Source organism: Castor canadensis, chromosome 15 (assembly GCF_047511655.1).
Source record: "Castor canadensis chromosome 15, mCasCan1.hap1v2, whole genome shotgun sequence".
Classification (NCBI taxonomy): domain Eukaryota; kingdom Metazoa; phylum Chordata; class Mammalia; order Rodentia; family Castoridae; genus Castor; species Castor canadensis.
Genome location: NC_133400.1, coordinates 101,800,402 through 101,822,138, shown reverse-complemented (window position 1 = coordinate 101,822,138; position 21,737 = coordinate 101,800,402). Strand labels below are relative to the sequence as shown.

The following is a 21,737-nucleotide window of genomic DNA, read 5'->3' as shown; positions in this document are numbered from 1 at the left end:
CTTTATATAAACAAAATCTCATCACTCAGTAATACAGGGGACACGTTTTCTTTCTGGGGTTAACTGTGGCTTTCAGTCTTAATAGTTCTGTACGTTCCAGCTTGCATTTCTGTGCTAGTTCTCTGGTTAGAACTCCCTGCAGTGGGAGGAGTGTTGTAGTCAGCACTGGCATTGCTTTGAGTACGCATTCTGCCGTTTGTCTGTGCCCAGTGTCTTGGCGTCTGCCTGCGTGTTACTACTTTCTTCCCTCCCCAGCCTCCATGCTCCACGCCCTGTGAGAACTGAGTGCTTCATTTGCTTTAAGTCTCTGATTCTGAGTGCAGCTTTGGCCAAGTCTCAAATATTGTGAGATGTAATGTTATAGCTGTAATTTTTATGCTTACTTTTAAGTGACAAATATATTGTTATTTCTCACTTGTCTGGAATTCTGCTTTTGGTTCTTTTTAGATGCAGTGCTTACTGAGGCAAGAGTTTAATGATTGCACAAAATTAATTTTTTTCTTTCTGTTTAAACTTAAATTGTTAGCATTTTTCCTCCCTTTATCACTGTATGGTCATATCACAACTTTATAATCTTACTCTTGCATGTACTGAGGTTTTAGTTGTGGCTGATAACTGTGGGGTCACAGTACCTTTACTTGAGGATCTTGTGCTGCCGCCTGACCCGGCACTGTGCATGCATTGCTGGTTCCAGCAGCCTCTAGGGTAGCATGACTGTTACCATTGTGTGGTTTTGTAGATGAGGAGAGGCGAGTCAGTCAATTACCATGCCAGGTAACCGAGTAGAGGCAGGTCCACAACACAACCTGGCCTGGCTGCAGAAACCATGCTCCTTTGGTCCCCTCTCTGCACATGTTTGGTAGGTATGTTTTAAGAGGCTGGCAGTACCCATTATTGTTTCAAAGTGCAAATTCTTCACCCTAAACCAGCCTGGATAATCACATCCAGAACCTCTTGGTCCTAACTACCCTGCGCTTGATGAAGTCTGACATCCCCCTCAATGCCACTGCTTCTGCTTTCTAAGAAATAAGCTTAATCTGTTTCAATGCAGTGATTTGGCATGTAGAAGTATATCTTCAGATTTCACCTTTTTTTTTTTTAATATAAAACGACCTCTTCTGTTTAGTATTTTTTCTTCTGCCACACATGCTGCTTTGTGCAATGCTAATATTTCCATTGTATGTTGCTTACATGCGTTTTATCTTCTGTGAGTTTCATTTTTAGGTGCTGTTTTGGATTTGTGTCTTGGTCTGTTTCTGTTGCTGTAACAGAACCAGAGAGTGGATACATTGTAAAGGAAAGAAATTGATTTGCCTCATGGTTCTGGAGGCTGGAAAGCCAAGAGCATGGACTGTGTCTGCTCTGTGCTCTGGCCTTGTGGAAAACTGAACCAGGCACTGGCTAGTCTCCTGGCTACCTGACCTGCTGGGGAGGTCCTTGACCCATATATGGTCCTGAGCCTCCTGCCCAGCCCCTCCCCTCAGATGAACCACCACAGTTCATCTGAGACAGCCTCGTGCTGATTGACTCATAAGCTGCCCTGATGGCCCAGGGTTCACACTCTTCACCATTTTAGGATTGAACTGGTCATCTAGTTTGTCATTCTGTTTTCTTGCCTTTGTGTCATTTTCCTTGTTCTGTAGACAGCATGTCTTGTTTTACTTTGTTGTCTTTTGTTACTTGGTTTCCCCCCATTGATCAAGGGAGTTTGTTTCCACTTCTAATTCACTTAGTTGAAATTTTTTTTTGTCTATAACAGTTCAACAAAGATGATAATCAGACACTTAATGGTGTTAATGCCAAGAGTAAATATGTACTCTTAGTACATATTTTGAAATGAGTTAATATGCTTTTACTTTTTCCCACCTACTTTCTGGTTTTGTTGATGTTATCTTGGATTAGACCTAGGTTGTTGTTAAGTATTAAGATATGATTATCTTCTTTTAAGAATTTTTCATTTGTGTAAAATTTACACAAGTCTGTTAGACTGTATTGGTGAATACTTTAATGTTTCCTTCTGCTCTATGCTACAGGTTCTTTCTTTTTAAACTAGAGCTCCTATAGTTTTGCAGGAAAATAATCATGACTTACCTGAGAATTGCCTTCCACTCCTGTGTAGGACTGCTAAACCCACAATGCTGTCGGCTGAAGTGTGCTTGGCGGGGGAGGGCTCAAACAGCTTCATCCAGGGCTGTCATTTTCCCAACTTTTAATAGCTCTTCACTCTTGAAGTTTTCCGTTAAAATTTAGCGTCTATAAAACAGGAGGCAGTAAAGGGCAGATGGTGCTCTTGAGCAAAAGACAGTTTTATTCCATCAAATGATGGCTTGCTGAAAGTGTCCAGTGGATGCCTGGCATCTTCATTCCACAGGTGGAGAATCTGCACATGTTTTGGGTAGTGTCTACAGAGCCGGCAGCATCCAGCGAGCCAGGGGTGTGCTGGGACCCTGACCTAGCCATGGTGTGTCTTTGCTGCAGAACCCTCTGCTTTTTGAGGGAGTGGAATCTGCAGAGGCAGAGAATGAGAAAGAGCACGTCTAGTGTTGAAATAGCTTAGCTGTAGGAAAGCTGCTGCAGCCTGATGACTTCCAAGTGAGGCAGGCCTGAGGCAATCACTGGGTTATTCAAATCTGTGCACCAGACTTCCAGTGAGTTTACTTGCAGAGGATCCTGCAGAGGCTTTTCAGTACCTTAGGATTTGGTTCTCTGGTCTAAAAAGGCCTTCCCAGATTGATCTCTGTAGCTACCAGGGCTAATGAGAAAGCAGCTGACAAGCTAGACTATTCTGCAGCATTGCTGTCTGGAGGGCACTGAGAGGCGTGCTAATTAAGCGAGCAGTACACACAGCCACTTACACGTTTTGTTTTTCTTGTTTCCCTTCTGCTTCCGTTTCCAATGTGCACACCATCTGAGGCCCACTTGGACTTGTGAAGACTCCATAGTAGCACACATGGTGTAGCCCATCTTTTACTGGGTAGGCTGGTGACTGAGAGGTGTCCAGCCAAGTGGGAGAGACTGTCTTTAGTACCCTCCTCACCATGGTTCCCCAGGAGGCTGGACACCTACCTAGGGCTGAGCCTCCACTCCCCACAGATCCGGCTGGTCCATGCCTAATGGTTGCTACGGTTCAGGTCATGGAGAGAAGATAAGGGAACACTTAGATTCACGTTCCTGTAACCCAGTATTCTGCAGTATGGTCAGTCTGTATGGTTCCAAAGCTTCAACAGCGTCTGACTCCACACAGCAAAGAAGCATGTTTCAGACTTCTGCACAAGTGTTTCTTAAAGTGAAGCTAAACCCAGCCTGCGTCAACATGGCCCGGGGCTTTCGGAAGTCCTCATTCCCAGGCCTACTTGTTCAGAATGGAGGGAGTAGCACGGCCAAGGCACTCACTTTGCAGATGGGTCTGATGCTCCTAAACCATCCAAGCTTTGTGGTGGCCAGAGGTCCATGGCCTTGGGCAACCACCCACCCTGGAAGCCTTCTGAAGACCTGAGAGATGAGTACATGCCTGGCCAGCAGTCAGCTTCAGCCTAGCAAGCTCCCCATCTGCCCAGCAGAACAGGTGAGGGTGTTGTGGTCATTGTGGGGACACTGTTGGCTGCCAGAGCAGACAGCAAAACAACAGACCTGTCCTTTCTCTGAGATGAGAATCGTGCAGTGCTTTCCATAGGTGAAGATACCAGAAGAGACGGGGAGTGTGGGGCCTCCAGTGGGCTCTGTTTAGAGCCTGCATCCTGGTGTCATGGTGTCAACACTCCCTCCCACATCTCCACATACAGCAGAGAGACAGCTGGGGAGCAACAGGATCTATTTTAAGCTCTTCTTTTGATTGTTAAGACAAACTGTTAAGCCTGTGGGCACATGTGGAGACTCTTACACTCCAGGTTCTTTCTGGCCTTGGGCACACAAGCCCTTGGGTTAAGAGCAGAACGTCAGTGTTTTTTATGCACCTACCCTCTTTCTCCTCATACATCTCACCCTTCTGCCACCCCTGCTTCCCTCCTTACCCTCCCCACCCTCCTTACCCTCCTGCTACCTGTGCCTCTAGCTAGAGGGTTGACTAGACTCTCCATCACTCCTCACATAGGGTAGCTCGGTCTACTCTGACTTAGGAAGGAAAGAAATGATGATGGCAAAACAAAAAGTTAATGAACTAACAAAATGTAACAACAGAGGTGTGAAGGTTCGTCTTTAAAAATATGTCTCTAAGGTCACCAGTTAACAAAAACAGAGAAAACATGATCAACTAACATGAGGAATGAAAAGGCAGACATAACTAAGATAAGAAAATTGTAAGTATAGTTTTATGCAAATAAATTTGAAACTTAAATGGAATGGGTAATTTTCTAGGAAAATGTGATTACCAAAATCACTCAAGAAATAGAAAATATGAATAAATGCCATCAAAAGAAACTTCAGCAATAAAAAATTGCTTTGAATTTCACCAGGCTCAAATGGGTTTGCATAAGACAGACTGTTTTAGAGAGGAAAGAAGCTACTGTACCTTCAGCAGTACCTCACCACAAAGCTGGGAAAAGAAAGTGTAAAACAGAAAATCACATTCGGGATTATGCATTTAGGGTTATTTAGCATAGACCACTCACATTTAGGATTATATGTCTTAAAAAAAATCCTAAACTAAGTACTGTTGACCTAATAGAGTGCTATTCTTTTTTAAAAGTACAGCAGGAACTTATTTAAGAATGCAGGAATGATGAAGCTTTAGGGGTGCAGTGCATGCCTTAGAGGATTCAGGAGGAAAACTCCATGATTTTCAGTGAGCAACACCATTGCGAGGACCAGGGAAGACCACGGAGACGCCAAGTTTGCTGTGGAGGTCTGTCTGTCGCTCCGAGGACAGGGCTGACCAGGAGGGTCCATGGAGAGGCTGAGCTCGGGTCCAGGCAAAGATGTTCTCCGTACTTACTTAATTGTGCTTTGTGTTGCAGACTGTAACCAGGGATGCAAAGACAGACAAAATGTAGATGACCTGGCAGGTGGAAAGTGACCACCAGGGCTAGTAAGGGCCCTGTGAGGTGCTGCAGACAGGGCTCAGTGCAGACCCAAAGTAGCAGCAGCATGTGAGCACCGTGGGTGCTGGGAGCAAGGGACAACAAGGCTCTAGGCACAACTGGAGGGTGTGTCAGAGATTCTGTGCAGCATGAATGTGGGTTCACTGAATTCAGTGAAGTCATACAGCCTTCTTCCTGGGTCCTCAGATTCATAAGGAAAAGAAAATGGCAATAACGGTCAATCCAGCCTTGAAGGGCAGCATGCTGTCAGACAGGAAGACTCTGCAAGGCTGTGGCGGTGAAGGCAGCATGGTAGGGTGCAAGGCTACAAGGATATGTGGAGAGAGCAGGTGTCAGTGTGCATGTGTGTGTGTTTGGTGTAACAGTAGTGACATTACCAGCCAGTGATGAAATAGTGAACTGATGATGCCAAAACAAAGGAAGAGCTGAGCCCATGACGCCATTCATAGGCATGTGCAGGCCGATGGTATCTAAATGTTAAAGGCATTTGTAGACGTCAAAACGTTTGGGAAGACATCTATAGTGATACATTATTAACCTCAGGTAGGAAAGCTGTTCCTAAACATTACTCCAGGTCCAGAGACTGAATAATAAAAAATTTAAGCAAAAGATCTGCCACTGGCTTGGAGAGTGTGCTGTACATGTAGCTGCCAAAGGATAATACCCAGAATATTAAGTCCCCATAGTCAAATAGGCAAAAACCTAGTCAGAAAGGGGCCAAGACATGAGTGGGAAGTTACAGAGGAAGCCCCAGCCAGCTCATAAACAGGAAATATGGTGGCCCCTCTGTAATTATGGAATGAAATTGAATAACAGGTAATTTCATGCCATCTGGTGTTAAGGATAGTGAGATGTGATCTCAGAGAACTTACATAATGGAACGAGCCAGTTACAGTGCATTGGGGAGCAGTTTGACTGTCAGGTAAAGCTGAGGACAGGTTCACAGCTAAGTGATGTAGAGAAACCAACTTGGGCATGTACAAAGAATGTCCACTGACTGCTGCATTGTTCCTGATGGAGGGAAAGTGTGAGTCAACAGAAGGGGACTCTGGTGAAAAACTGCAGTGTGATCTTGAACGCAGCAGGGCCACCTCCAGAAAACAGAGCAGTGAAGCTTAGTTCATCGAATACACATGACTGAATACACGCAGGACACGCTGAGCTTATCCGTGAATGTGCACCTGTGTGGTTTATTAAAAACATGCAGGGTAGTGGTTACCTCTGCTGAAGGTGGGGTGGAGCCAGGAAGGGATCTGGAGGGACTGCAGTTACTACTGTGTGTTGTTGGTCATTTTAATTAGAAAACTCTGAACCAGATGCCAACATTGCAAATGTGAAGAGTTGATGAAGCAGAGTGGAGAACACAACTGTGCTTCTGTAACATCTCTGCGTGCCATGTTTGAAATATTTCATGTGTACATGAGAAGCCATGGGCCCCTCAGGGACTTTATTGTGGTTCAAGATTCAACTCTCACCTTCTGTAACCCAGGGATTTTTTCCCCCCTTCTTTGCTTTTTCTGTCAGCAAATCAAAGCCAGAGGTATCTTTTGGGGTTAGACTCAAACTTAATTCACAGATTGAATGAACCCAAATGCCAACTTGATAATTTGTAAAAGGAAGTACATGTTACAAAGACCAGAACCTTGAACTACTATGGCCTGGCCTGGTTCTGGCATTGTCTGCCATGAGATATCACACAGGGAAGCTGAATGGTACCGAGGACCTGCTGTGGACATGCAGTAAGAAGCAGTGCTATGGAGACTGATGCCCTGTGGCCTTGCTGCCAGCAGCTCTGCCCCTACCTGGGGCCCCAAACCCCAAGCAAAGCATGTGCTTCTGAGGACTCACCGAAGCCCCTGCAGTGTCAGGAGATGGAGCAGTGACCTGGGGCCCGCTTTGCAGGCTTGCCATCATTTTTAACTTCACTTTTATCTTTTAAAGCATGCTTCCCGCGCAGTGCTGTGGCTTAACTCAGGAGGTGAGATAGGAAGGATCCCCGTTCTAGGCCAGCCTGGGCAAAAAAAAAGTTTGTAAGACCCCATCTCAACCAATGGCTGGAGATGGTGGCTTACACCTGGTATGGCATCTTTGAGAAATCACGAATAGGAGGATCATAGTCCAGGCCATCCGGGGCACAGAGACCTTGCCTCAAAATAACTAGCACAAAAAGTACTGGAGGCTTGGCTCAAGTGGTAGAGCACCTGCCTAGCAAGCTTGTAGGCCCTTAGGTCAACCCCCAGTAATGCTGAAAAAAAAAAAAAAAGAATGATAAAGTGTGTTTTCTAGAGTAGGGACCTGTCTGTGTGTGAGCACAAGCTGATGCTTTATTGCAATGGCTGTGGATGAAACACTCCCTCAAACTCTCCTGTGAAATTGAATTGACATGACAACAGGACTGGGAGGTGACGTCTGTAGGAGATCAGCCAGGGCTCTGGGTTAATGTTCTCAGCTCTGGGGTGGGCTGGCTATCCACAAGCCCTGCCTGCCTCTCTGTCTCTCTGCTCAGCCACCTTGCACCATATTAGGATGCAGCACAAAGCCCTCACCACATACAGGCACCGTGCTCTTGGATTTCCCAGCCTCCAGAGTCATGAGCCTTGTTAAGTTACCCAGCTTACTGTATGAAATTCTGTTACAGCAGCAGAAACGCACTAAGACATTCAACATTACATTACTCAGTATTTTGCTTACAAAATCCGGGTTGGACGGACGTTTCAGGGAAATGGAGCTTGTTTTCCCAACCATTTTCCTCTCCAGTGATTCTAACCCTCTCAGTGAATGTGACTGACCCTGGGCTCACACAGGTTCTTGATATTTCTCCCTCTGCCTTGTTGTCCCTACAGGCCATGGAGTCTTCTCCATTGGCTGACCGCCCTTCTCCACTCCAGGTCCCCTACTGTGGACTTAGAGGTGGGCCTCAGGGCCCTATCTTGGTGGCTTCACCTCTACCCACACAGATCCACTGGTATGAATCATAGGCTGTGCTCCTGCCAGTGAACTTCCAGCCTTCAGATCCCTGTGCTGTGTTTCCCCAGTAATCATGCAACGTTGTCAGGGCCACATTTGTGGATTAGGATTAATGCCAGTTACCTCTGAGCACATGGTCAGTACCCAAGGGGACCAGCATCCCTTTGTGGAGACCCTATTACAGCTGGGGAGCATAAGGAGCAGTGTGCTGGGGTCACTTAGGAAATAACCCTCGATTCCTCCCCTCAGCATGGCCGTCCTCCTTTATTGAACAGAAGTCCCCACTCCCCTGTCCAAAGAGCTTGCATTTGATTGCCCCACCCCCACCCCAGTCTAGATGGACCCCACTTTGACATCTGCTTCAGACAAGTCGCCTCCACCCTGACTACCCAGGGCTCGTCCCATTAGGTTTGTAAGTTAGATACTGATAGCTACATCTCAGAGCCATTTAGAACTAAAATAGGGATTAAAAACATTTTTTGTTTGGCTTTTGAAGTCTTCATTTTACTGGGCAGAAAGTTTCCAGACTGGAAAGTCAGCACCAGACCCTTGAAACTCAAGTGAGCTAGGCCCTCAGTCTCTTCTCAGCACCATGCTGTGACAGGTGTGTTGTCTGTGAGAAGAGAACGACAGGCTCTCCCTGCTGCTGACCTCAGATGATGTCCTTTCAGTCCAAAGAGAGCTGAGCAGGAAGTGCCTGGCAGTCAGCTCCACGTGTGAGCTACTTACTGTCCTGGGGTCACTGCCTCTGGTTCAGCCAGAACTGACTGTCAGCGATAAAGCTCTTTAAAGCCAAATTTTGTTCCTTTTCTTTTAAAAGAAATTCTCCCAGCCCACCTTCTTTGTCCAGAGTGAGTCTCATGTGGATTAGTAAGTAGGTCCATCCATACTCAACCCATAGTGGGTGAGGTACTTAGTCAGCTTTTCCTTGTTATTCCTCTGCTTTAAAATGGGACCTCTGAAGTCTCATGATTACCAAGTCCTAGCAAGACTCTACTAGGAATATGCAGAGGAATTTTAACAAAAGGGTGGGAACGCAGCAGCTCTGCAAATTCTGGAAACCAGCTCCAGAGCCCCCAGAGACTTCCAGACAGACAAATGGAAGACAGGCTTCCTGCAGAGAAAAGAAGAGAACAGGGTGTGATTGGATGGGACTAGTTTACTGTGATTTGAGAGTGAAAAATGTCACATTGTGTCTCTTTAGAATTCTTCTATGGCTTTGTAAACCACGTTCTCAGTCCAGGTCTGCTGCTCAGCTCTTTCTACTGAGTTAAACAGGACCTGATTGAATCAGGAGGATGGTGGCGCATCCCAAAGTGGGGTCCTTATTTCATTAGCATTACAGATTGGGTTCTTGGGAGTGATATTGCTTGTAATTTGTTTATAAACCTTGCAGATTCTTACTTTCTTGATCTAACAGTCTGCTAATTCTTAAAATTGGAAAAAGAAGAGCTACCATATCAGTCTAGTTGTCAGTAAAGGGTTGGCCATAACAAGATTGGGTATGTATTCTAGGATGCATTTTTTTCCCCAAACAGTAGTGACTGGTACGCCTTTTTTCTCATGATTAATTGCAACCAGCTATTGCAATAGCTAAAATAAGCCAAAGGAGCCCCTTTTGTGGCTCCAACCTGATTCTGTTATGATTGCATTGCTTTTCTTGCTCATCCTTCTCTGAGGCCACCCCTTAGTCCTGAGGGTGAAGGCATGCCCTTTCTTCCCCTGCAGGAGCCACTCCCTTGGGTGGCAGTACTGGTCATTGTGCACAGCTGCTTGAGTGCACAGCTGCTTGAGTGTCCACTTTACTCCTCAGCTATTTCAATGTTTTAGCCACGGCTGAGCACCAGGTCTTTTGTGGGTTTTTTGGTTTTTGGTTTTTTTTTTAAATCTCCTTTTCCCACTGATTTCCCATTTGAGACAAATGCTGTCTTTGACTGTGGGAGCCGACGAGTCAGGCTGTGGGAAACACTTTGTCAGCTAGAGAGTAAACCAAGTCTTAAGTATGGGTCCTATGGAAAGCTTTCTGCTCCGGGACTGTGTGCTTGGCTACAGTTGGAGGGGCATTGGCAGGTGATGAGTGCCACCAAGGACCCATCAACAGGTTCCCCAGTGGCTCTAGGTGACCTTTCTCATCCTTACAGCTGTGGAGTTCAGCTTGACCACTCCCAATCTGCTTCCTGAAACCAAGTGCTTCCACCACCCCTGGTCTCCCTACCTAACTGGTGTCAGTAGCATTACCAGTTTAGTGACTTGTTGCACTCAGCCACAGCTGCCAATGTCATGTGGTCCTTGCCAGCCCACTGCTCTCTCTAGGGATTGTGGTCTCAGGACTCCAAGGTAGTACACTGTGCTGGTGTCTGAGTCCACCTGGAGACTTCAGTCTTAGGACTCCAGGACTGTGCACTGTACTGACATCTCAGAAAAATGTCAGAATCTCTCATCTCTTAAGCCAACTCCAGGTGCCATATGCCCCTCTGTGCTTTGTCTCAGAGCAGGCCAGTACTCTCCACAGCCAACAGGTTAGTTGCAGCCTGTTCATCCTGGCAGCCTGGTTTGCTTGTTGCTTGGGGATGAGCCACAGCCAGCTGCATCCATTGTTCACACATCAGCCTTTTTCTTCCCTCAGGTGTCAGCGGAAGCAGTGGCGGGTAGACCTGCCAGCTACCAGTGTAGTGATCACATTTCATAACGAAGCCAGGTCGGCCCTTCTGAGGACAGTGGTCAGGTGAGACCAGCAAGTGCCACCAGGCACCATGGGAGGCATCACCAATTAGAAATGCCAGACACCAACTGTGTCCCAAGCATGGTCAGGCCAGCATGCAGGAGGGCACCTGACCGCCTAGCACCGGAGGAGAGCAATAGCTCCTTCTGCCCAAGTCTGGGGCCAAGATAAGTGGTTCCCATTCTAAACCCCACCCTCCCGAACTCCCCTCCCAGCATCACCCACCCGAGCCCACAGCCTTTGTCCTTCTGTCTTTTTACAGTGTACTCAAGAGGAGTCCGCCCCGTCTCATAAGAGAAATCATCCTGGTGGATGATTACAGCAGTGACCGTGAGTACTGAGATGCCACCATATCAGCCTTGCTCTGTACCAGCCTTCCTGTGGGCAGCCCAGGACAGAGGTGCTCTGAATCCCCAAGGGGAGTCAACCATAGGTGGCAGGGAGTGCTGCGCCCATCGTGGAGCCCTGTATAACCTCTTGTTCACAATGCTCTGTTTTTTCCTTTCCCAGCTGAGGACGGGGCCCTCTTGGGGAAAATCGAGAAAGTGCGTGTCCTCAGAAATGATCGGCGGGAAGGTAAGAAATGCCCCTTTCTTAAAACATTTTTAAGATGGTGGAGCCCTGTGTTGATATAAAACACTGCTCTTCCTCCAAAGGGAACGAGAAGAGCATTCTGAGCCAAATATGAGTGACCATGGCCCAGAAACCCGGATTCAGGTTACCCCAGGTGACATGTTCCACCGTGGAAGAGGTTACATGAGCTTTCAGAGTCACAGAACAAAAGGAAGTCATAAATCAATGCATGTCCCAAAATGCATTAGTGGGGCATCACGTGGGTGGCTGGAGATAAAGGAAAGTGTTCTTAACAGGAGCCTGATCATAGCACAGAATCTACAAGAGCAATGCCACCCTTGGCACACCCTGTGCCAGCCAAGGTCACCAACCCCGATATTCATGACACACAGTGTGGATGTCCTTGCTCTTAACAGGTCTGCTGCTGGACTCCAGCCATCCTCAAGCCTACAGTAAACCACAAGCTTGCGATCTGCTTTAGTGCTACCCCTAAACAACCACCAGATAACTTCAAACTCGCATATCAGATTCCCACTGAAGGGGAAAGGGCTGGAATAGGCTAAAAAAGGAGGGAGAGGGAAGAAGAGGAAAAAAGAACTGAAGACATTGTTTAATGTTGGTGGTGTATAGCTGTTGGTGCCTGCAACCTGTGTAGAGCTTGAGCAGCAGGTCTAAGCACGTTTAAATATTTTACCTTTCCCTGGCTTACATCAGGGTGTTCACTTGGGTAAGAGCCTGTGTTGATGCACTGTGTTTGGGAGGCATGGGAAGCCAGGTTGTGACGGCCTGTGTGGAACAGCTGCGTGGTAATGCATGAGCTCACGCACATGTGTAGTGTCCTATGTGCACACATAGCTTAGATTCCACACTTTAAGCACACCAGGTGCTCACTGTGCTGCGTCCTGCTGTACACAGGATGAATGTGCTGTGTACAGCACGGTGGTAGTGCTGTGTGTCACACAGCTTCGACTTGAGACAGTGCACCTAAAGTGATTGTCACCAGTTTACATAAAGGCTCAGAGCCTGCAGAAGCACAGTCACATCCTGTCTGTTCGATGTTGCTGCCCCTGTTCGATCTAGACAGGCCTTAAGACTCACAACGCAGTGTTACAATTGTGCTTCACATAGTTAGTAATGTCTTAAAGAAATTGAGAGCAGAGAAGCAGACTTACCTCTTGTTTTCCATTTTCAGCTTCACTCTCCATACGTTCGAGTTCCTTCTGGTGGTCATCGCCTTTAGCCCAGCTTCCTTCAGGACTTTGTTCCCTGTCAGCAACAGTCTCTCAGCTTTTGTTTATCTGAAGACTGTATTTCTTCCCACTAGAATTCTAAACCAACCATTAATTTCTCTTCCGGCACTTTTTCAAACGTCCTCCAGTCTGTCCCTGGCCCTGGTCCTCTGTCGGGTGGCATAGTCGTTATTTGGATGACTGCTCCCTTGTGCGTCAGCAGGCTGTTCCCGAAGCTACTGGCCATCATCTGTCTTCATCTCAGCAGTCTAACTGTGCTCTGCCCAGACTTCTTTTCTTCCTGTTGATCCTGCTCCAACTTTGCTAATGTTCCCCCCGACTTGGGGACACATTGACCTCTTATGTCCCCATGCACATTGTCTGCCTCAGTCTTGGAGTCCAGTGTCCATGGGCCCCCTAGGCATTTTCCCCTTGGTAATTTTCTCTTCACCAGATAGATCTGCTTGTACTGACCCACCTTCAAGTTCACTGATCCTCTACCAGCTCTAATCTGCTGTCAGTGCTACAGTGAGTTCTTCGTTTCAGACAACTTCATTGTCCCATTCTTTCTGATAGTTTCCATTTCTCTGCTGAGATTTTTCCACCTGTTCACTCATTAAGCAATCATTTCCTTTGAGTTCTCAAACACAGTTTTCATAGCCATTTAAACTCTTCACCTGCTGATTCTGACATCTGAGTCACCTCGGGTGACTTTTGATTGATTTTACTTCTCTTGGGTGTGGACCACATTCTATTTCTTATGTCTCCCGACTCTTCGCCGTGTAACACACTTTGTTAATGGTATGTTGTAGATACACTGGATCATGTTGCCTTTCTCTAAAGGGTATTGATCTTTGTATGCTGAAGAATTAAATTTCAGGCTGTATCAGTTTTTCATCATTGTGACAAAATACCTGGAAAAGCAACTTAAAAGGAGAGGGAGGGAGGGAGGGAGGGAGGGTGTGGGGACAAGATACACTCTTCCAGGGCACAACCCAGTGACTTGCTTCCTCCAGCCAGGCCCACCTCCTAGTTTTCAATATGAATCTACTGATGACATTGGAGTCTTCACGATCCAGTCATCTCTCAGGAGCACCACCAACTGGGGAACCAAGCCTTTAGCACATGAGCCTTTAGCAGAGGGGTACTACGTATCAAAACCATAATGCTGGCTGGGAAACTTGAACTTGCATATGGTACATGTGCTTGTCTTTGTACTTTGCTAGGACTAAACATCTCAGGCGAACTCTTCATTCCAAAAACAGTTAGGTTTCTAAATGTGAATGTGATCCTCATAGGGTTTCTGTAGAAGACAACCAGTATTTTCTAAACTTTTCTAATGTGGCAGGACTCAGACTCCAAACTTTTGTTTCCACTACAGTGAGTAGCAGCTGAAGCATCAGTTCCCCTGACGGCTGCTTTTCATGGACTCCTTAGAGGCTGGGCCTGCATGGGTCAGCAGTCAGCCAAAGAATGGAGGGGCCTTCCCTTTTCTTGGATTGCCTCCTGTTTCCAACCTCTCTGAAGTCCTAAACTCTGTCCTCTGACACCTCAAGCTGATGGGCTGTATCCCAGTGGTTTGGAGAGCACCCTGGGGGGCTTGTGTGTACACAGCCCTCACTCCCTGACCTTGTGTGCTTTCAAGCCTTGACTCCCCCGTCTTTCTGCCTCTGACTTCTCTCTAACCCTTTCAAAGACTCGCTTTTTATTTGTTGCTTAGCATTTGTGATTGTTATCAGGACAGGACTTTCTAACACAAAAACTGGACATCTTTGTCTTTTTCCCTGCTCCAATATCAGTTCCGTAAGAATCATGGAAAATCCATTTTGACTGTAAAAAAATGAACTTAAAACACTTGTCTTCACTGGTTGTGAATGGTCACATCCCCTTAAAGTATAAAGCCTACCTGTTTGGTAAAAGCCATCTATGACCACAGCATCCAGGGATAAAATGCTGCTTGTGATAAGACTGGGTCATAATGAAAATGTGCATTGCTGATAGGTCCCAAGTATGTGGATTGTGAAACTGGGCCAGTAGCATCCCTGACCATATGTAAAAGCCAGACAACCAGATTTGCATCGTTGTGACTTGGCTTGTGATATTAGAAGACAGAGCTGTTTGCAACATACTCACGGTTACCATGGCCATTAAAGGGGCACCATTAGCACTCAAGGTGTGGACGATACCTTCATTGTCCCAGCAAATGAGAAAGCCAGCCCAGCAGGGGAAAGTGGTGTTAGAAGTCCACCATGCTTGATGAAGGAGACATCCGTTGTGTGAGGCCTTTCTCTGAATGCAGTAGTCTTACGAAAGTTGTCTGTCCTGTTAATCTGGAGAGGGATCTGCCCTGGTAACCGCAGGGCAGTGCTGATCCTACCCGTGTTTGCAGGAAGCTTTGCCCTTTGAGCTGCGGTGCCAGGCATCCCTTTGACATGCTTCCAACTCACCTCTACAGGCCTGATGCGTTCGCGGGTCCGGGGTGCTGATGCTGCACAAGCCAAGGTGCTGACCTTCCTGGACAGTCACTGCGAGTGTAATGAGCACTGGCTGGAGCCACTGCTGGAACGGGTTGCGGAGGTGAGGCTGGGACAGGGTGGAGCCTCAGCAGTGTGGCGTGGTCATGCTTCCTCATGTGCTGGCTGAGTTTTCCTGGGAAGTTGCTTCAGAGTGTCCCATCAGCGTGATGAGCACTTCTGTGACAGGCAGGAAACAGGCTCTGAGGGGCTGGAGGTACCTGCTGGGTAATGTCAGCCCTTTACTCAGGAGTGCCTTTCACCTTCACCTGCAGCTTGTTGGTTCTGCACGAAGTTGGTGGAGTGCCCTGCTCTAGAAGTCTCATCTAATGTGGTATCTGTGGGGGCTGGCCAGCGGTGTGCCTGTACACACTGGCTGCCCGCTCCAGGCTCACAGGGAGAAGCAGGTGATGGTCACCACACCACACCGTGCCCAGGTGGGGCGTCAGTGGTGACCCATAGCCACTCTTCTAGAAGCACCATTGATGTGAGCTTTGCCTAACATTTGTCTTATTGACTCTCTTTCCTTGCCACCACGAAAGGGCTTCCTTGGGGGCAATAAAGAAAGTTAATGAAAGGAAATAAAAAGTGAATGAGGCTTTCTGCCTGCAGCACAGCAAGGGGAGCTGATAGGTAGCAAGTCATGGAACGCTAAATGACCAGAAGCTACTCGTGATTATGAAAGTCATTTTTACAGCCCTTTATTGTGCTCAGGTGATACACTATGTACTTTTTATATGTTTCCTTTTTTTTGTTTGTGTTTTGGTGGGACTAGAGTTTGAACTCAGGGCTTCAGGCCTGCAAGGCAAGTGATCCTATATGTTACCTTTAATGTAGGTGTTACCCCACCTGACAGATGAGGAAACTGGGCTTCTGGGAACTTTAGTAATGTATCCACATCCATACAGGTGTTAGAAATCCTATTCCCAAACAGTGATTAAAGAAACACTCAGGAGTCGCTCAGCAAGGAACAAAGAAAAGTTTTACTTCTGCAGAAGGGTATAGCCACAGACCATAGTCTGATAGGCAGAACACACTGAGTGGGGAATCAGCTCAGTTTTTATCTCTTTGCCCCTCACCCTGATAGATAGGTTTGGGTTTACGGTCTTCACAATTGGTTACTCAGAAAAGGGGGCACACGGGGTAAGAATGACTTTGAAGCAAGGAGAACAGAAAATTCTTTTGGGCAATATTTATTTTTAAGCAAGCAGTTTGAGATTAGGACATCTGGCAATAAACAGCTCTTTGACCGCAAGAACCTTGCAGGGTCAAGCAATGTTTCACAAAGCATGTAGGTAGCAATTTGGGGAGGTTAGCTGGCATCTACACAGTAATAGTTATACGTTAACAGAAAAGACCTAACTTTAGTTGATTCTAACACAGGTGGCAGGATTGCCACGCAGGTTCCACTAAGCCCCTGACTGCACCCCACGCACACGCCTCTGACAATGAACGCATCCTGGAGTCCCAAACCACAGCTTCTCGCTCTCCCTGGCTGACTCCCTGGAGAGCAGAGCCAAGTGCAACCCACAACTGTGCTAGAGATGCGTCAGTCACCGGCTCTCACACCCAGACACCCCATACCCCTCCTGAGTTGAGCCAAAGCAGGTTGTTGCGACTCCCACACCGAGGGCCAGACTGACTAGGCAAGAAGTTCTCTGCTGTCTGTGGGCACACAGCTTATTTCCCATGAATCCGCATGTGGGTTTTGCTGGAACTTTCTAACATTTCTTGGTGTGCGCCTCAGCTCTGCTGGTCTGAGTCTTCTGCTAGCAAGGGCCCTCTATAAGTGGCTCGAGGAACACCCTCTTTTGTTGACTGGTGTGAGGCAGAGCACAGTTTAAAGATCGGAGGTGAAAACCTTCTGTTCCCAACTTTAACCAGGGCATGAGAGTGTGGCACGAAGCAGGAGTTCAGGATGGGGAAGCAGTGTTTGGTGGAATCACAGGAAGAGCCAGCTTAGAATCTGGAAACCCCTGTTGGCGGGGTCTCACCCCGTGACCCGGAGAGACACAGTCCTGCCTAGTGGTGCAGGGAGTCTGTTCCCAAGTCCACTGCAACTCACGTGTCCATAGCTGAGGCTTCAGTGAGAGCCAGGACAACCTGTGCTTGAAATTTTGGGGTAGACTTGGGGCCACTGTGCAGCCTGGGCTCTTAGCTGAGTGAATAGGTGGTAGCATGTCCTATAGGGAGGCCTCCTTGGATGGCAGGCTGTCGTTCTGCTGGACTGAGGTAATCACTCTCCTCTCTCTGTGCTCAGGACAGGACTCGGGTTGTGTCACCCATCATCGATGTCATTAACATGGACAACTTCCAGTATGTGGGCGCTTCTGCTGACCTCAAGGGCGGTAGGTGTCAGCCACAAGCTTGTCCTGCCTTCTCGGGCCTCTGACCATGCCATCCAGTCACTGCAGTGACAGTGACCAGAGTTCACACTGCAGTGTGGCTCCACAGGTGGACCTCAGGGAGTGGCCCTATGTCCCAGGCAGTGCGCCCTCTCCTTGCTCTGTCATCTCCACACCCCCTGCTGCGAGCTTCAGGGCACTTGTGATTTCCTCACTGTTCGGAGCTAATGAGACACTTCCCACTGGTGATCTGGGCTGGGGAGCCCATAGGCAGCATGTGTAATACTCCATGAAACTGGGGTTTTGTGGAGTCAAGGGGCTGGAGACTATCGGGACAGTTACACAGCAGAAATATGGAGGTCTGGGTCTGAAGTCAGGCCCTTGGAGTTGGTCACAGAGCCACGGTTGTTGCTGAGGTGGCTTCCTGGCATGTGGGAAAGCTTCAACAGGCTGGTGCAATGGCTCTGAGGGGTGCAGATGCCTTGTGAACTATAAGACCCACCACTAGGGGTCCTATAAGCACCTGAAACCTGTCCAAGTGCAAGACCCAGGCTCTGCCATCCTTAGTGGTCTATGGATTCCAAGAAGGAAGTGCTTGGGCTATATTCACCAGAAAAATGAAGCATGTCAGTTTTGCAACTTCCTCTGGCTCATTTTCCTCTGAGAGTTTTCAGTCTCCTAGCCTGTCGTCTGTCTGAAATACAGTTTTGGTTGCAATCAAGACATACCAAGAGATGGAGCTAGGAGGCCAGGGAACCAATAGTGTCTATGCCCTCCCAGTTCCTCCTGCATGGGCAGCACTGGAGACACAAGGCCCTTCTTGGTTGCTCTTTCCTCACCTCCTTGTAGCCCTTGGATGTGCAGGGGTGTCACACAGACCCAGTCCTTATGTTTCACGTTTTAATATTAGAAAAGCCTGACCCACATTTTCTTTGGAGGGTTGGGGAATATTTCAGTGTGTGCCCTCCCTGCCCTGCTCCACCAGCCTAGCTATTCCCTCTTCCTGCCCCGTCTTCTTCATTTTGTCTGTTCACTTGGCTTTCTGTGCATCCCATCCAAATGCCAAAGGTTTTAGAGCCATGAGGCACAGGGAGCCAGGTACAAATGGCCAGCCTCCTCAGCATTATCTCTTTCTATAGGTTTTGACTGGAACTTGGTGTTCAAGTGGGACTACATGACGCCTGAGCAGAGGAGAGCGCGCCAGGGGAACCCAGTCGCCCCCATAAAGTAAGTGCCACTGTGCTATGAGGTGCTTCTCACAGGGGCACCAGGGTTGTCTTTGGCCTGTGTCCACAGGGAGCCCCTTGCAGGAGCACTTCAGCCTCCAGCCAGTTTGTACGATGTGCCCTTCACCCTTTGTGGGGAGAGTCCAGGCTGTGGGCCCTGTAGGCCCTAGCTGTCCGGACAACATGGGCTGTCTTCCTCTAGCTTTACTGCATCCAGGCCCCAGCTCCCGACGAGGGCCTGTCCCCAGGTCATACACTGCAGTAAGGTCCATGGAGGTTTCTGTTCCTCAGAGTTAGGACAGGCTGGCCAGGCGATGCTCCTGGTCCCGTGTGTGGTTTGTGTTGATAGCACAAAGTGTTCTCCACAGCAGAGTGGCCCCAGATGACCTCAGAGACATAGGGCTGCATGCTAAGGCCTTACATACTTTTTTTGTAATCCCTATAATCACCCCATAAGGAAACTGAGACACAGAAAGGCTTAGTATCTTGCTTAGGACAGCTGGTCAGCCAGTGTCCCAACCCCAGTGATCAGTCCCTCATATGGGAGGCTTGGTCCAACCCTGGCACTATGGGGGCCACAGGCAGGGAGTAGGGAAGGCATTTGATGTTAGCTATGGAGAACAAAAGGTCAGGTTATAGTTAGGGAACCAGGCCTGGCCTTGGCTGAAGGGTGCTGGCCATCCACCCTTGACCTTTTTGTCCTCTGCCTCTGTAGAACACCCATGATTGCTGGGGGACTCTTCGTGATGGACAAGCTCTACTTTGAAGAACTGGGGAAGTATGACATGATGATGGACGTGTGGGGAGGAGAGAACCTGGGTACGTATGGGCCTCACGCCTCCAGTCTGCGAGCCCTCTCTACTGTGAGGTGATCATGAAGCTTCACAAAGTCTCCAGAGTGACCACTCAGTGGGCGGAGCAGGCCTTGTCACACATGCGTGACTCCCTCTCCCTCTGAAATTGCCATGGGTTGGTGGTGGGATGCATCCCCTGTGTCAGAGGGAAGGCCAGAATTCAGGTCACCTTTGATGGAAACTAGCTCTGTCATTTTGCTTGTCTTGGGAGTTCAGAATGCACATGACCAAAAATGGGGGGAAACAACCTGGCATCAGGGCTCTGATGAGCTATGTAGAAATGAAGCCATGGCAGCTGGTGGGTTGGCTGAACCATAGCCATGGACACCACACAGATGGATCCTGGCATTCATTCCCTTCTCATCTGCTTTTGTGAATGGTTCCAGTTTTTGTGTGTGTGGTTTTGTTTCTACTAACCCATACAAATTACTTTTACCCGGGAATAGGGGCAACAGAACTTTATAGATTATGGTCTGTTTTGGTAGCTGCCTCACATTTCCTGCATGGAAGATAAAAAGACTCTGATGTGCTATTTTGTTTTCATTTTTCTTGCTTGCTTTACTTGAAGCCTTTGATTTCAAGTGCTTGCAGTTCTGAGATAATTCTCCTCAGCTACTGAACGTTACATTTCTTTCTTCCTTGGGTGGGTGTGCTCTGGGAGGAAAGAGGACAAGGAGAAAGAGGGGAGATGACACTACTGTCATCCTGTATAGTTTTTCTGTGACAGAGACTTTGATAGTTTCTGTTAGGCTTACAGGAACAGACTAACTGAGCCTCTCATTTCTCTGTTGCTTTTGATGTTGGTAGTAGGGAAGATATCACGTCTCTGAGGACACCTCTGCCTTGTATGATGCTGAAAGCTGTTTTCTGCTCAATTTCTGGGCCTCAGGGCAGGGAGGGACCAGGAGTCGATCTTCTGGGGGTGCTTTAAGGACATATTGACTCTAGGTAAGGCTCAGGCACCAAAGGCTTCAGAGTGATTAGCCTGAGACACCCCCAAGCCCCCTTGTGCCACAGGCTCTGGTAACCAGGGCTGTCCTGTGGGACCATGTGTCACCACCTCAGGTGGCCATGTCATGGAAGCAGGTGTGGTTCTGAGGTGTTGTGTGGAGAATACATCATGGGTGAGGTGTGTGGAGAACAAAAGTCAGCTGGGGCATTAGTCATTGCTTTGTGTCATGCCACAGAGGGCTGATTTGTATCTAAGGAGACTTCACCTGGAGGCCACAGGGAAGACAGACTAATTTTGATGGGCTGGTTTGACACTTATTTTTTATATTTGTGTTCTACCAACAGGCCTGAGGGGTCAGGAAGGCAGAGCCCTGGGGTGGGAGCACGTGACTGTGGGACAGTCTGGCTTTCTCTCCTCCCTGTCTGGTGCTCTGCAAGACTCTTGGGGGCCGAGCTGCGGTTTGAGCAGAAGGTCTGCAATGTGAACCTTGCTCTCTGCAGAGCACAGCTCCTGCACAGTGGCTACCAGTGGTCAGCATGTGTGGCTTTGGCGAATGTGTGCTGGGAGAGGTAGGGGTGGGGATGCCTGAGTAAAAACCAAGCCACCATCTCCTAGCACAAGAGCTCCCTGTTTTCCTGAACGGTAGCATAAGTCTTGTATGATTAAAGCAATTACAAAGGAAGGAAAAGGGGCTGGCCCCTTAGCTCCAGGGAGATGGGGTAAGGCTCACTGGGATCAGTTTGTCCATTTGGGCAGGTCACCAGAGTGTTAGGATGAGCGCTGTGTATTTCCATTGGGCAGCTCCTTAAAGGACAGGTCTGTGGAGACCATGTTGTGTGCCCAGGGCCTGTAGGCCAAGAGGAGGGCCAGGATGCAAACCCTAACGCCTAATTAAAACCCCACGAGTTAGCTAAGTGCCTGTGACTCACGCCTACAATCCTAGCTATTTGGGAGGCTGAGATCAGGAGGATTGCAATTCCAGGCCACCCCAGGCTAGTAGCTCTCAAGACCCCATCTCCAGAATAACCAGAGCAAAATAGACTGGAGGTGTGGCTTAAGCACGGTGCCAGCTTTGCAAGTGTGAAGCCTGTCTTCAAACCCCAGTCCCACCAAAACAAACAAAAAAACTACAAATTATGCAAAGCAGTGAACCTAAGTGCATGGCTCTGGAGAGGCCAGAATTGGGGGGATAGTCTTGAAAATCCCCTACCAGACCCCAGTGTAGACTCTGTGCAGAAGCCTGGTCTTTAGTCTTCCAAGGGCAAGTGTATATTTTTTATTTCCTGAAATACAGAGAGCTTCTTACTCAGAGCTTTGTTG

General features: G+C 48.1%; 1 protein-coding gene across 3 annotated transcripts in view; it reads left to right on the top strand.

Annotated features, from left to right (window-relative positions):
• Window positions 1-21,737, top strand: part of Galnt2 (polypeptide N-acetylgalactosaminyltransferase 2) — a 129,901-nt gene that overhangs the window by 94,711 nt on the left and 13,453 nt on the right. For all 3 annotated transcript variants that reach the window (XM_020168837.2, XM_020168839.2, XM_074056901.1), the window contains exons 4-10: window positions 10,630-10,728; window positions 10,988-11,055; window positions 11,236-11,301; window positions 14,983-15,104; window positions 17,301-17,388; window positions 18,525-18,612; window positions 19,327-19,430. In XM_020168837.2, the coding sequence (XP_020024426.1) occupies window positions 10,630-10,728; window positions 10,988-11,055; window positions 11,236-11,301; window positions 14,983-15,104; window positions 17,301-17,388; window positions 18,525-18,612; window positions 19,327-19,430 (635 nt within the window). The remainder of the gene's footprint in view (window positions 1-10,629; window positions 10,729-10,987; window positions 11,056-11,235; window positions 11,302-14,982; window positions 15,105-17,300; window positions 17,389-18,524; window positions 18,613-19,326; window positions 19,431-21,737) is intronic.